The 15479-nt window shown below is 35.5% G+C and overlaps 1 protein-coding gene across 2 annotated transcripts in view; it reads left to right on the top strand.

Annotated features, from left to right (window-relative positions):
• ABTB3 (ankyrin repeat and BTB domain containing 3) overlaps positions 1–15479 on the top strand; it is a 231597-nt gene that overhangs the window by 159818 nt on the left and 56300 nt on the right. For both annotated transcript variants that reach the window (XM_026695343.2, XM_026695352.2), the window contains exon 3: positions 10858–11062. In XM_026695343.2, the coding sequence (XP_026551128.2) occupies positions 10858–11062 (205 nt within the window). The remainder of the gene's footprint in view (positions 1–10857; positions 11063–15479) is intronic.

Genomic DNA, 15479 nt, shown 5'->3' with positions numbered 1-15479 from the left:
AAGTTTCCATAAGTACTAAATGAATATTTGATCTAGACTTTGCTCTTAAACACACACACACATACACACACACACAATATCACATTATGAATATAGCAGATTGGTAAGAGGGTTTTGAAGAATAATTAACTCTTATTCAATGATCCTGAAGCATTTATTTATTTATGATTGTATAGAAGCAAATGCAAAACAAATTAAAACTGTAAGAAACAATATAGACTGTAAACAATGACAAAAACAAAATGCTGGTGGTATGGCACCCCTAGTTACTTAGGGCTGAAACAATACTAATTTGTTCGTTAGCAAAATGCACAAACTGTTGACTTATTGACATCTGTTTTTTCTTCCATGACCTCTAACTGGAACCACTCAATCAGGTAGGAGTGAAACTACTACAGCAGACTTTCTAACTCCCAACCTTTACAGATGGTCCATAATGATTCCATAATCAATGGTACTGAACATTGCTGAAAGGTTTAATTGGACTGAGAGGGATCATTTCCTAGTTAGAAGATTATCCATTAGCTGACCAATAGAATTTCTGTCCCATTACATCCTCTGTTCTGTCTTTCCCCATATTCCATTAACCAGGCACGGGATGGAACTGTCCACCAAATGTATGGAGGAGGTCTTAGAAGCGCCCTCTGGAAAGTCTCCTTACTCATTTGATGCTGGGATGGATAATTTTCATTGGTTCACCCTGTGGAGTTTTGGAGCCTCTGTGATGTGCAATTTGATGAGGAAGGGGTAATGAAAGCACCTCATCATGAAAAGAACAGTTGTTGATATCCTTACTTTTCAGATCACGATTTCACTGGAATAGAGTAAAGAGTAGGTTCAGTGGGTACCTTCCAATATAAGTTGTGGTTGCATTTGTAGTAAGCCCAAGATCATTGTGGAATCCATGAACAGCACTAATTTAGTTCTCCACAGTATGGAGGATGAAGAAATGAAAACTTGTGAACTTCACCACTAACTCAGAGTTGAGTTCCAAAGGCTCAAGAAAAGCAACTGCTGGGCAGGCAAATAGTTGATATATCACTCTTGCTTGTCAGTGCAGCTCAATTCCATGGCCAGCATCCATTCATGTCTGGTGCAGAGCTCCTCATCGTTACAAGGTCTCACAAAACTCTCTTACTTGTCCTTGACTAGGTGACTGCTGCACTTTAGGACCTGAAATATAATTGGGCATGTTTCCAGTAGGACAACATCCTTCTCTCAGTAACACATGCCAGATCTGCACATTTGCCTGTCACCATATCATATATAGATGTAAGCCTATCTTGCACAGACCTGTTGATTACCAGCAGCAAGAAACCAAGGTACCTGAGAATTTAATCACCTGGGCCTAAGTCTTGGTGGAAGAACCATTAGTTCTAGGTTGCCCTATGTTTTTCTGAAAGTTTTATATAAGTTTGCTAAAATGCTATTGACTTTCAGAGAATTGTTAGGCAGTGAGAAACACATCCATTTGGAGTTAATTTTGCAGGTTGGCTGCATACAGGATCGACTTTGTGCTCAACAACCCATTGAGAATTACAGACTTCTAAGAAATATAGGATTCATTCCAAGCATAGTAATTTCCTACCAGTAGGAAAAGAAAAGGAATTCTTTAAAATGAAAGGTTTGAGTCATAAGATATTATGGAGCAAGCAGAAATTTCAGTACACTGGAATCACAGCCTCTGTTGGCTTTTCCCCTCCAGTGTTCCCTCCCTTTTCATATCCTTGCTGCATATTTCACAAAAAGCTAGCGGTAGCAATCTGTCTATACATTATTAAGCTGTTCTATAGCTAGATGTAGACTATTGTTCATTAGACTCACCTTCCCTATTCTGGCAGCTACCAGGCTCAAGGAAGAATTTGACATTCTTGCTCAAATTTCTGTGAGCTGCAGTACCAACCAATTCAGAGGGCATAACGATAGAAAGATTTCTGTTGATCTGCATTAAAAAATCCCAGAGATATTCAAAAAATAAAATAGATGAGTGTCCATGTTTGTTCTGAAGTACTGTATGCTATGATACACAGAAAGAAAGGAAAAGAAAAAAGATTGACTCATTAGAAGATACAGGTCTGAAATTCAAACCCAACATAGGATTGAGAATCAAATCCCTGACATTGTACGATAGCCACTAGTGCTTAAATTGTTGTCCCTCACAACTCTTTTCACTTGCAGTTATTTGTATTAGCATTGCTATTATTCGAAAGCCCATGCCACGTTGCATGGAACAGAGTGCCTGGTAAACATTTCAGGAATCTCCAAAAATCTTAGTTATGCAATCCAAATTTTCGACAGTTAGCAGACACAGAGAGAAAGAGGAGAAACACTCTTAAAATAAAGGGAAGAACTTGGCCACATGCTTTCTGTCACAAGCAAAGCAAATATTATGAGCTGCAATGAATTTCTTGCCAGGCACAGCATGTTGGAATGTGTCTGGCTCCTTTTGCTAAAGAAAATCATCTGCCTCTGAAAATGTGTTTTAAGAATAATACCATTATTTTCTATTAAGAAAACTGTGGAGTTTTTTTTTTTTTTTATTTTTATATATAAATTTTTATTATTTTTTTAACATAAAAAACACGACAACAAAGCATAAAAGTATCAGCTCCCCCATATTTTTGTACACACCGTAAGTCGGTTGGTCCATCGGTTTTGTGCATTCACCTCATAGTCACAATTACAGTTACTTTATATAATACTTATCAATACAAATTTATAAATCCTAGTATCTCTATTAAAGAAAAAAAAGAAAAATTTGACTAAACTTTTATTCGGTCATGCCTTTATGAGATAACTATATTTTAAATATTTTATTCTAAAACAAATCTTATAATCATACCAATTCTATCCCAAATATGAAAAAGAAAGAAACAAAGAAAGCTATTATATAAATATAGTATCAAAAACCAATAAAAGGAAAGGGAAAATAAAGTCATTATTATTCCTTATTATCTAACTTTATATTTTAATATTTCATCATTCAACCATTGATAGAAAAGATCCCAAACTAAATAAAATTGTTTATCTTCTTGCTCTCTAATTTCAAAAGTCAATCTACTCATCTCAGCACATTCCAAAATTTTCTTTACAACTTCTTCTTGCAATGGAATTTTCTCATTTTTCCAATTTTTTTGCAAATACAATCCTAGCAGCAGTCAATACATTTACAATCAAATATTTCAACTCTTTACTATAAGTATCTGGTAGTATTCCCAATAGAAAAAACTCCGGTTTCAAGTCTATATGCTTCTTTGTCATTTTTTCCAGCCACATGTGGATTTTAGTCCAATATTTTCTAGCATCCTCACAAGTCCACCACATGTGATAGTATGAACCAGGTTTCTGATGACATTTCCAGCATTTTTCGGATTTGTTCTTAAACATTCTTGCTATCCTTGTCGGGGAAAATGCCACCTGTAAAACATCTTATACAAGTTTTCTTTATAGGCTGTAGACATTGTCATTTTATAATTTTGCGACCATAATTTCTGCCATTTCTCTAAATCAATCCCATATCCAAAATTCCTCCCCCACGCAATCATAGTTTCTTTAACTTGTTCTTCCTCAAGCTTAATTTGCAATAAATAACCATACAATTTTTTAATCACCTTTTCATCAGTACCCATCAAAATCTTATCCAAGTCAGTTTGCTTATCATAAAATCCCTCTGCTTTGGAATCCTCATGGTACTTTGAATATATTTGCAAATATGAAAACCAATTCATCCAGTATACCTTGTTCTTCCAATTTTTGCATCGATTTAAGTTCACCCTTTTCATCTAATAATTCCCCATAGTTAACTGTTTGTTCCTTTTTATAGATTATAGGATAAGAAAACGCTTCTATCGTCGATAACCAAACTGGAATTTTCAAATAACACTGTTTTTTATCTTTCCCAATTCAACCACAGAGACTCCCGTATATAATGCCTTCTAAAATACCCCTGTGTTTTAGTTCCCTTGTACCATAAAAAAGCATGCCAGCCCAACAACAAATCATGACCTTCTAATGTCAACAATCTGGTTTTCCTTAATGTTATCCATTCTTTAACCCACGTCAAGTTTGCAGCTTGGTAGTACAACTCCCAATTAGGCAGTCCAAACCCTCCTCTAAATCTAGCATCCTGTAAAAGCTTTAACTTTATTCTTGCTTTCTTACCTTGCCATATATACTTCAAAACAATTTTATTTAAATCCTCAAAATATTCTTTTCCAAGCCTAATTGGTATTGTTTGAAACAAAAATAAGACTCTGGGTAAAATGTTCATCTTAATTGTTGAAATCCTTCCTATTAATGACAATTGTAAGTTCTCCCATTTTTTCAAGTCTTGAGCTATCTGTTGTTTAAGTTTAATATAATTATTCTCCTTCAATGTACTACATCTTGATGTCAAATATATCCCCAGATACTTAACCTTGTTTGTAACTTGAATTTTTAACAGTTCTGACAACTCTTCCCTTTGTTTCAGCAACATATTCTTTGACAAAATCTTTGTTTTATCTCTATTTATTTTCAAACCAGCCACCTCCCCATAGACCTCTATCTTTTCCAACAGTTTCAAGGCTGTTTCTATAGGGTCTTCCAAGATAAAGACTAGGTCATCTGCAAAGGCTTGTAGTTTAAATTCTTCCTTTTTAATTTTCATTCCTTTTATAGTTTTATCTTCTCTGATATTTCTATTCAACACTTCCAAAGTCAATACAAATATCAAGGGAGAAAGAGGACAACCTTGTCTTGTGCCTTTTCTTATATTAATAGGATCTGTAAGTTCTCCTCCATCATTACCTTAGCTGTTTGTTCATTATAAATTGCTTCTATTGCCTGAATAAATCTTCTAGCAAAGCCCATCTGTTCCATTAAAAGTAACATAAATCTCCAATTCACGTTATCAAATGCCTTTTGAGCATCTAAAAATATCAAGGCCATTTGCTTTTCAGGATGTGCCTCATAGTATTCCAGGGTGTCCAGAATTACTCTCATATTGTCTCTGATTTGTCGCTTTGGCAAAAACCCATTTTGGTCTGAGTGGATAAAGTTATTCAAGTACTTTTTAAGTCTTTCTGCTAATATTGAAGCAAAAATTTTATAATCTGCATTTAGTAAAGAAATCGGTCTATAATTCTTGATTTGCAGTAGGTCCGCCTCCTCTTTTTGGAATAAGTGTAATGTAAGCCTCTGACCATGTTTTAGGTATCATCTTTTTAACATAACTTCATTCATAACTTCTAACAGTGGAATACACAGTGATTCTTGAAAGATTTTATAAAATTCTACAGGAAACCCGTCTGGACCTGGTGCCTTTCCATTATTTTGTTTCTTAAGTGCTTGACTTAACTCCATCATTGTTATATTACTTTCTAGCATTTCTTCAATCTCTTTGGGTATCTTAGGTAGATTTGCATTCTGTAGGTATTGTTTAACTTTCTCCTCGTCAATGTCTTCTTTCTTATACAAATGCTTATAAAAATCATAAATAATCTCTTTTTTTTTCTTTGCTGCCATAACAAATTTTACCTTGGTCGCCTATTAACTGCGTGTATTTTCCTCGACTCTTTCTCCTTTCTCAATTTGTATGCTAGCCATCTACCTGGCTTATTTGCATCCTCAAAATAATTCTGTTTAGCATTCCTAATTTTCTGTGCCAGTTCTTCTTTCTCTATTAAATCCATTTTATGTTTAGTTATATCCAGTTTCATTTTAACATCTTTTCTGTGTGGCATTTTCTGTAATTCTTTTCAAGTCCCTTATATTCATCATCCAAGGCTTTAAGAGTTCGCCTTTTCCTGTTGTTCTTTTTTTCTTGTATAGTCTATTATCAAGCCTCTAACATAGGCCTTCATTGTGTCCCAAACATTCTGTATTGAGGTGTCTTCTTTTCTGTTCTCTTTAAAGAAGAAGGCCAATTCTTTCTCCATCCATTGTATAAATTCCTTATCCTTTAAAATAGAATTATTTAATGTCCATCTCGATCTTTTCCTTTGTCCCTTCCATTCAATTGTCAATGGGTTATGGTCAGCCCAAGTACTTGTTTCAATATTTACTTCTTGAATACTAGACATTAAATCTGTTGAGATCCAAATCATATCCAGTCTGGACCATGATAAATGCCTATTTGAATAGAACGTAAATTGCTTAGATTTATCATTTCTTTCTCTCCATATGTCTTTTAAAGTTAATTCATCTATCATTTTAAAAAAGGATTTAGGAAGAGTTTTCCTGTTATGCTTTACTGTTGTTGCAATATAGTCAAGTCTATTATCCACAATTCCATTAAAGTCTCCCATCATAATTACATTAGCATAGTCAAGTTCGGCAGTCTTAGTATGTAATTTTCTATAGAATTCCTCCTGTTTATCATTCGGTGCATAAATTGCAATCAAAAGTATCTTTCTATTATTGTCCATTATTTCTACCATTAATATTCTCCCATCATCATCTGTATAAATCATTTTTGCTGGAATGGCCTCTTTAATATATAAAACCACGATGAGAAATAACCTACCCAGAGAAGTTCATATTAGATTTATTAAAAAATCTTTGAAGACACAAATATTGCAAGTAGCAAGAGAGAAGCCACTGAAATACAAAAGTAAAGAAATTTTGGTTTTAAAACAAATACCTAGAAGAGTGAGAGAGATGAGAAGAGAATACCGATTCCTGACTAAAAGGTTATTGGAAAAAGAGGTGTCTTACAGGTGGTTGATTCCAGAAGGATTGATGTTTACGTGGCAGGAACAGAGACATAGAATTGATTCAATTGAGAAAGCAGAACTGTTTTGCGCAGAGGTTTTGGAGGCAGAGAAGGAGGAGCAGGAAAGGAGGTCCCATCAATTGAATCTCAAGAGGAACAAATGGAGGTTGGAAAAGAAGAAGGTGCAGTAGGTGGACAAGTTGATATTAAAGATCAACGTGAGGCAAGACCCACGAGAGTGGTTAAATCTAAATATAAAACATAATTATGGAAGAAAAAAAATTGATTACAATGAATATAAATGGACTGAACTTAGCTGCTAAGAGAAGGAAGATTTTCCATAAATTAATGAAATTAAGGTTCGACATAATTTGTTTACAAGAAGTTCATATTAAAAAGCAACATGAACAATTGTTATTACAACCAAAATTAGGGAAATTGTATACCTCTTTGACACAATCCAAGAAAACTGTGGAGTTTTATTTTCCAGTTGGCAATACTATTTAGAACAGGAGTGGGGAACGGTGGTTCCTTTTCAACCTGTGGACATCAACTCCCAGAATTCCTGAGCCAACCAAGTCTACAGGTTGTAAAGGGACCATCATTCCTCATCCCTGATTTAGAACATATTTTGTAGGGGAGTATATTGACTTGATAGATTTGACAGCATGTTTGCTTAATATCATATACTGTGTCTCATTCTATATTTTATTTGCTATTTTATCCCGTTCTTTCTCTTAAAAAAAAACCAATCCTCCAAGATAATCATCTAACACAAGAGGTAAGAAAATGATCGAGGATTGTGAGCATAGCAGAAAAAAAAAGACCCAGTTGGCAATAAATAACAAATTTGATCAACTTTAAGACCCCCAATAATGCATAACGCAATAAACAGCAGCATAACGCTTTTCTGCCTCAAAGGCCTCTCAAAAATAACAGTGACTTGGCCAGGAGCGGAAAACAACATTAGCAATGACTAGGCATGGTTATTTGTTGAAGGCATTGTCCGTGGTATTGATCACAACTGAAAATATCTCATTTCTTTTACTTCACGCTGGAGTGGAACAGAGATCAAGGCTGTGAGATATTTATAACGCAGAGGAGATGACACACAGGTTAACCTGAAATAGCTATCTACCTAGATCTGAGGAGATTAAGATTTCATGGCAAAGCAACATTTTCAGTTGAATCCAGAAACTAAATGATCACAGATCAATTAAGACTAATGCCATTTAATTAATCACAGAATAATATGATATTTTAACCAGTTCTTGGCAATAGATAACTGATGGCATTTAGAACCAACAGAAGTTCTATTTAGGGATAACTATGTCTCCATTTTAAAAATAACATTCAATTATATTTAGCATCATAGATAAAGAATCAAATCATAATTACTATCAATGTGTATTAAAGCAATTTCTCACCTTTCAATGCAAGCTAGAGAATACTAGGAATTAAAATCCTCTATTTTCTAGGACCCCTAATTTAGGAGGGCAGCAATAGCATAATTCTGCAGCAATAAATGATATGTTATCTAGATAGAGTCCATTCCACGTGTCCCAGAATGCCCTGGTTTGGGTCAACCCATTGTAGAGAAAAGAATTGTTTCCTAAGTGGAAAACAAAATAAAGGCAAAAGGTAAAGTCTTCTTTTGAGTTGGTTTAGTGACTATCCCAACACAATTGTACAGGTTTTTCCAGCAACAGTGCAGAGGTTCTTTGCCATTGCCATTGCTTTCTTCTATCAAAGTATTGTTGTTATTTAGGTTTATTATAGCCACCACTCCAAAAGACACTGGGTAATTTACAACATATTTGAATGTACAATTAATGAATTAAAAAATAACAGCAAAATATAACAATCTGAACAAGAAAACATTGAAAATACACAACAGGATGTCCACTGACATTCTAACCGCAACCTCTCTTAAGATTTGACATTGCCTGGGTACAGAATCGAGTCTTAAGGGATTTCCAGAACCCAGGGAGACTGGCCACCATATATGTCTCATCTCTGGGAGATACAAGATTTGTTTGTAAGTTCAAATAAATTCAACCAATCCTGTTAGCTGCTGAGATGCTTCTGGAGTACCTTTGCATGTTCTGAATGGTGCACTGAGGACTAGGAAAGAACAACAAATGTCTTCTTTTATATTTGTGGTGGGGTGAGGGATATCCTGCTGTTGTTTTGAAAGAGCTTGAAAACTTGGCTCTTTGCCCAGAACTTTGGCAAGGTTGATGCCCTCTTGCATTGTGGGTGTTTCTTTATTGTTTCTATCCAAGTCTTGTCACCTTTGCTCTATCTTATTTTCCTATTTTTGTCTCTTAGCATTTTATTTTCTTATTTAATGTTGTTTTTTACTTTTGAACCACCCAGAGTTGTTGGAAATTGGGTGGCATAGAAATTTAAATAATAATCTGAAGCACCACTTGAATGCCGTTGGCATAGACAAAATCTTTATCAGTCAATTGCATAAGACAAGTTTACCTGGAACAGTTACATACTGCCACAATACCTTTAATACCGCAAACAGCAATTGCTTGTCTTATGTCCTTGGGAAGGACTCAACACCTGGACAATAATACTAAATCCAATCTAAACATCTGGTTGACTATGCAACCAACCATAAATAGAGGGATAGAATCAAGATCATGTGAAGTGTTAATACCACTTTATAATGTCTTGGTAAGGCCACACTTGGAATACTGCACAAAAACAATTACTACCAACCTGCTTTCAATCAAGGAGCTGTATACTGCATGAGTCAAAAAGAGGGCTGTGAAAATATTTACAGACTCCTCACATCCTGGACATAAACTGTTTCAACTCCTTCCCTCAAAATGATGCTATAGAGCACTGCACACCAGAACAAGACACAAGAACAGGTTTTCCCCAAAAGCCATCACTCTGCTAATAATTCCCTCAACACTGTTCAACTATTACAAAGTCTGCACTATTACTACTAATCTTAATATTAATCACTCCTTACCACCCGTCCCCTCCCACTTGTGACTGTATGACTGTAACTTTGTTGCTTGTATCCTTATGATTTATATTGACTGTTTCCTAATATGATTTGATTGCTTATTGTACCCTATGACTATCATTAAGTCTTGTACCTTATGATTCTTGACTCTTGATGAACGTATCTTTTCTTTTACGTATACTGAGAGCATTTGCACCAAGACAAATTCCTTGTGTGTCCAGTCACACTTGGCCAATAAAGAATCCTATCCTATCCTATCCTATCCTATCCTATCCTATCCTATCCTATCCTATCCTATCCTATCCTATCCTATCCTATCCTATCCTACTCTACTCTACTCCATTCCTTTCCATTCCATTCCATTCCATTCCATTCCGTTCTTCTATTCCATTCCATTCTATTCTGCATCCAGTTTTGGTTGTGGATATAAAAAAGTTGTGGAGATGCTAGAAAGAGTGCAGAGAGGAGCAACAAAAATGAAGAACGGTTGCAGGAACTGGGTATGTCTAGTTTGATGTAAAGAAGGACTGGGGGGACATGATAGCAGTCTTCCAATATCTCAGGGACTGCCACAAAGAAGAAGGAGTCAAACTATTCTCCAAAACATCTGAGAACAGGATAAGAAGCAATGGGTGGAAACTAATCAAAGAGAAAAGCAACTTAGAACTAAGGAGAAATTTCCTGACAGAACAATTAATCAGTGGGGCAACTTGTCTCTAGAAGTTGTAAATTCTCCAACACTGGAAGTTTTTAAGAAGAGATTGGATAACCATTTGTCTTAAATGGTATAGGGTTTCCTGCCTAAGCAGGGGGTTGGACTAGAAGACCTCCAAGGTCTCTTCTCTTCTCTTCTCTTCTCTTCTCTTCTCTTCTCTTCTCTTCTCTTCTCTTCTCTTCTCTTCTCTTCTCTTCTCTTCTCTTCTCTTCTCTTCTCCTCTCCTCTCCTCTCCTCTCCTCTCCTCTCCCCTCCCCTCCTCCCTTCCCTTCCCTTCCCTTCCATTCCCTTCCATTCCGTTCCATTCTATCTGCTTCTTAATAAATATCACGCTGTAACTTTCATGCAGTTCATGCACTCTCTGCTTCTATACATCATGGCCAGTAGTTATCAAGAGGGAAGGCTATACTTGAAATAGAATAAGAAAAGCCACTTAGTGACTTGTTTTTTCCTTTTCAGGTGACCTAGTGTCTCGGGCAATGCACCACCTGCAGCCGTTCAGTGCAAAGCAACATGGCAACACCACACCTTTGCATCATCGGCAGGGGTCGCTTTATTGGGAACCGGAGGCCTTGTATACCCTGTGTTATTTTATGCACTGCCCACAAATGGAATGGGAGAACCCCAATGTGGAGCCTTCCAAAGTCACACTACAGACAGAAAGGTACTATTTCTGTTGAATGGACCCACAATTTCTTAATGACTGTATTTACTCAAAGACACTTGTCTATTTTTTTTTTTAAAAAAAGATTAATTAAATAAATATACTCTTAGTAAGTCCAGGATAATCCTTTAATTTTAGGGGTACATCATTTAGAAAGAAAATCTAGTTTTTTAAGTAAATATAATAGTTACCAAATGCTGGCTAAGTACTGTAGGTTTCTTGACTCCATCTATTTTGGTTGGAGTTGCTTCTTCTTGCTGGAATATGTTTTTGTTTGCCATAAAGCCCTCTGTGGCTGATACAGAATATATCAAAAATGACACCAAGTGGCCACAGGCTGCAAATTGGTTCCAGATGTCTCTTTTGGAGTATTCTTCTCTCTTTCTATTTGTTTGTTTGGCTGAATCTCTGAATTGGAAAGGAAACTTACTGGTTCTGTTTGTAGTTTAACAGTTTAACAGGTTTGGTCTTAAATGTATCATTGTATTTTTTTACAAATTTAATAGACTTCTGCAACTGTAATTTGGGAATAGCACCTGAATAAGAACCAACATCAAAAGAATAAGTGTCAGAGAGCAGCAGATAGCTAATAAAGCCTGTTGAGACCCAGAAGTGACATTGAACAAGGTCTCCATTCATTTTTTTGTCTGATTATATCTCAAGATCCAAATCTATGATGCCTATAGCCAAATTTGTTCATTCAGCAAAACTGTTTTCAGATATATGTTTTCTGCAGGGATTTCTTTTTTTTTTTTCACTTAAAAGAATATTATTGTGACTTTAAAGGATCTATTGAAAACCACCGAGTGAAACTTTCATAATTACTTAGTGGTTTTGCCTCTTTCCTTGTTATTTCTTAGTATATTTTTCTTAGTAATTGGTTTTTTTTTCTATTTTAACATGTGGGAATCTCAACATGATTGCCACCTTCTTGAAGTTCTCTATAATGCCTGGATGTAAGTTCATCCTGGGTTGTACATGGGACCATCAAATTGGTGGATTCCCACTTACTTGCTTGCTTCTGCTTAGTAAATTTAAACCAGCTAGAATTGGTTCCTTGCTCACCCTTGCACTTTTGTGAATCCACGACACCAGACATTGTTTCTGTTTCTTCTTTTCATTGATATATAGTTGCCCTCCAGAAATTAAATTACTTCCTCTTCTTCTTTGCTGCCTCCTGCTACTCCCAAAACAGAAGGTAGTAGTTAGACCTCAATAAACATACTGTAGTAGTACATAGTAGTACATTGCATTGAGAACACCTGAGTTACATTGATTTCACACCTTATACAAAATGGTCATCTCAACAATCACAGAATAATACTAAAGATAAGAAATGTTAATACTAATATAGTATATTGAACTTCAATATATATTGCTACTATTTATTATATATTTAGCGATGGCAAAGTATACTAAGTAATGTATAGGGCACAGGAGTGGTCTAAGAAGTCCAGAGTGGACATGTAGGAACATTTAATTTGCACATATTTTATTTCAAATTGTCATCTCTATTTTTACACCAATTTTACCCCTCCCCCCCAAAATTCTAGCCAGGTAGGTTTAAAATAATGACAGACAGTGACCTTATTTCATAATCTAGTTATATTTCTCTGCACATTATTACAATTTTAGCAGTTGTGAAGTCATTGGAACTATATTAAAACCAGAGGAAGGTCTGTTCCTTTTTAAAACCTATTTGACAAATTCCCTTTCCCTGGAAAACCACTTTAGGAACTGTGGTAATGTGGTTAAAGCCAGAATAAGCTTTCTGTATGGTTGCCAGGAACTTGTGGTTGATTTGGAAAGAGCAATGATTCTTTCTGCCACTTAATCAGATGCGCCTTGGTTTTCAGCACCAAAAATCTGGAGTGCAAAGGATTGGAGAGGCCCAGATTTCTTTTTAATGCGTTCCTTTTTAGCTTCAGTTCTCATGCAGCCTCACAAATGTGATTGGTTAAAGTGGTTTCTATTAGTACTTTCAAAAGTTCCTTTTGTGTTTTAGTTTTTCCAAAGAGATATCATTCTTTTTAGCATATGATTTACTTGCATATACTAGCACTTTCCTTTCTGAACAACTTATTTCTTTCTTCTATTTTCTTTTGGGGGGGAATGTTTACAAAAAGGAATTGTTTTTAGTTTCATATTCTTGATTTTATATTAGAAAGGAAAGAAGCAAGGAAGGAAGAGGAAGAAGACAGGACAATGTCTCATCCCCAGCATCAAAGTTCAATACAGCTGCTAGTCTGGTTGTTTTCCATATGTGGATTGCTTTTCTGTTTCACCCTAGAGAGGAATATATTCAGCTACTCCTGTATTTAAGTTCTGAAGATTGAATGTAAAAGATGCATATCTATGTCTCTTGGTTGGTGATGCCAATAACCTTTGAGAGGTATAACAAGTTCATGTAAAATGTTTCCTTTCACTCCAATCCCAAAGGTGCTTTTTCAATAGGCAACTGGACTTGGTTTTTCCTTGAAGACATTTCGCTTCTCATCCAAGAAGCTTCTCTGAAAAAACTTATTGGATGAGAAGCAAAATGTCTTCAAGGAAAAACAAAATCCAGTTGCCTTTTGAAAAAGCACCTTTGGGACAACCATGATCTGGATGACTGAGAATCTTCATAGACATTTCCCTCCAATTTGTTAATGATTCTGTTTCCCCTTTGCCTTGGCAATTGCTTGGTTTGTATAGTATTCCACTCTGTTCTGTATCCAGTGCTTGAGTGTCCTGGAGTTCTTATAGGGAATTTTGGGTTTGGTTTGCATGCCTAAAGCTTTCCATTGTGTTCACTCCAAAGCCCAACCCTCTTCTATTAGAACTCTTGAGAATTAATGCCGAATTCGCTCATAAAAGAGTCTAGAACATGGGTCTCCAACCTTTTAGATTGCTTGGGCTGCATTGAGTGAATAGGAATTGTCTTTGGGTGCATGTGAGAGAGATGTGGTCTCCTCAGGAGAAGAGGGCCTTGATCCTCTTCATGGGATGCAGGTGTGACAACTGAATAAGAGTTTGGACCTGCGTACTGGCAAATGCTGGAAACAAAGTGTGTTTTGTTTTGATCTGAAGTTATCTTGGTTTGTGTCCTTCCAACAGACTGCCTTGTTATCTCCTTGAATTTGGTAAATACTTCTCTTGCTCCATTGTGGAAATTTCATCATTGTAGTTTTTTTTTTTATTTCATCTCTATCTGCTCATTAAGTACGGACTGTATTGCTTTCTTTTGAAGACTATTTTTGAGTATGTTTTATCTCCAACTGAGTATTATTGAACAGTGGGGCCAAGTTGGAGGCATTGAAGGACATTTATTTACATTTTGGATTTTGTTATGTTTGTATCCCACTCTGGGTCATCACATGTATATAAATAACGTAATAGTGTTAAAAATTACAATCTTGTGGGGCCACATTACTAGCTGCCCAGGGCAACATTTGGCCTCTGGGCTTCATGTTGGACATACCTGGTCTAGAATCTTGTGTGATCTTTTCCCACAATTAGCTGTCCTCAAGTTTATTCGTAATTCTGCAATTTGTTATCAGTCTATTATTGGCTCCATGGAAAAGTTAGAAATAGAACAGTGTAATCTTAGTGAACAATCAGTGCTTGGTACACATTTTTTCTTTTTGAAAGATGCTACGGCAAAATGCTAGTATGAAAATTTCCTGTTCACTGTGATTTCATTTACAGTTTATCTTATATGGATTAACTAGTTTCAGGATATTTAATCTCTTGCTTTCTTCCAGCCTTTCCAATCACTTAATAGTGGAAAGAGCTAGAAAAAAAAAATACAGTCAAGCAGAGAAAATATAAATTGATAAAAATCATGTAATTAAAAAAAAATCATTTTTCCTAATATGTAAGCAAAAACAGTGATGATTAGAAATGCAGTCTGAAACATTTTTTATCGTTCAGTTAATTCATTATTTTCATTTTCCAACTTCTGATCCTCATAGAAAAGTTCAAATTCTTTTGCCTGAAAATTAAACATTTATTACAGTTGATCTTACTGTAATCTTTCAGCCAAGGAGTCTAACCATTTCCAATGGGCAAATAGATTCTTTTGAAAAATAAATGAATTCAATATATCTGCTCAGTGAAAACCTATTTTATGACATTTATTCTGGGGGACAGAGGGTTTTTTTTAAGGACAAATATTAACAGTTGTAATCATTCCTTCCTATGACCATTTGTAGTCATTTTTAACTGAAACAAAACAACTTATGACATTAAGTCATCCTTTATCAATATTTAATTACCTAGAGATAAACAACCTTCCTGCTGGCTTCCCCAATGACTTTGCTTGTGGGAAGCTGATAGGGAGCATTGGAAATCACCATTGCATGATTGTAGATGATTTTAGCAGCATTGTAGCAGATAAAAGTTTGCAAATACAACAGGTTTGAATGTCCTGAAATTT

Source organism: Pseudonaja textilis, chromosome 5 (genome assembly GCF_049901715.1).
Source record: "Pseudonaja textilis isolate UNSWEBS1 chromosome 5, rPseTex1.2, whole genome shotgun sequence".
Lineage (NCBI taxonomy): Eukaryota > Metazoa > Chordata > Lepidosauria > Squamata > Elapidae > Pseudonaja > Pseudonaja textilis.
Note: the sequence above shows the minus strand (reverse complement) of the source record. Positions and strands in the feature narration are given on the sequence as shown.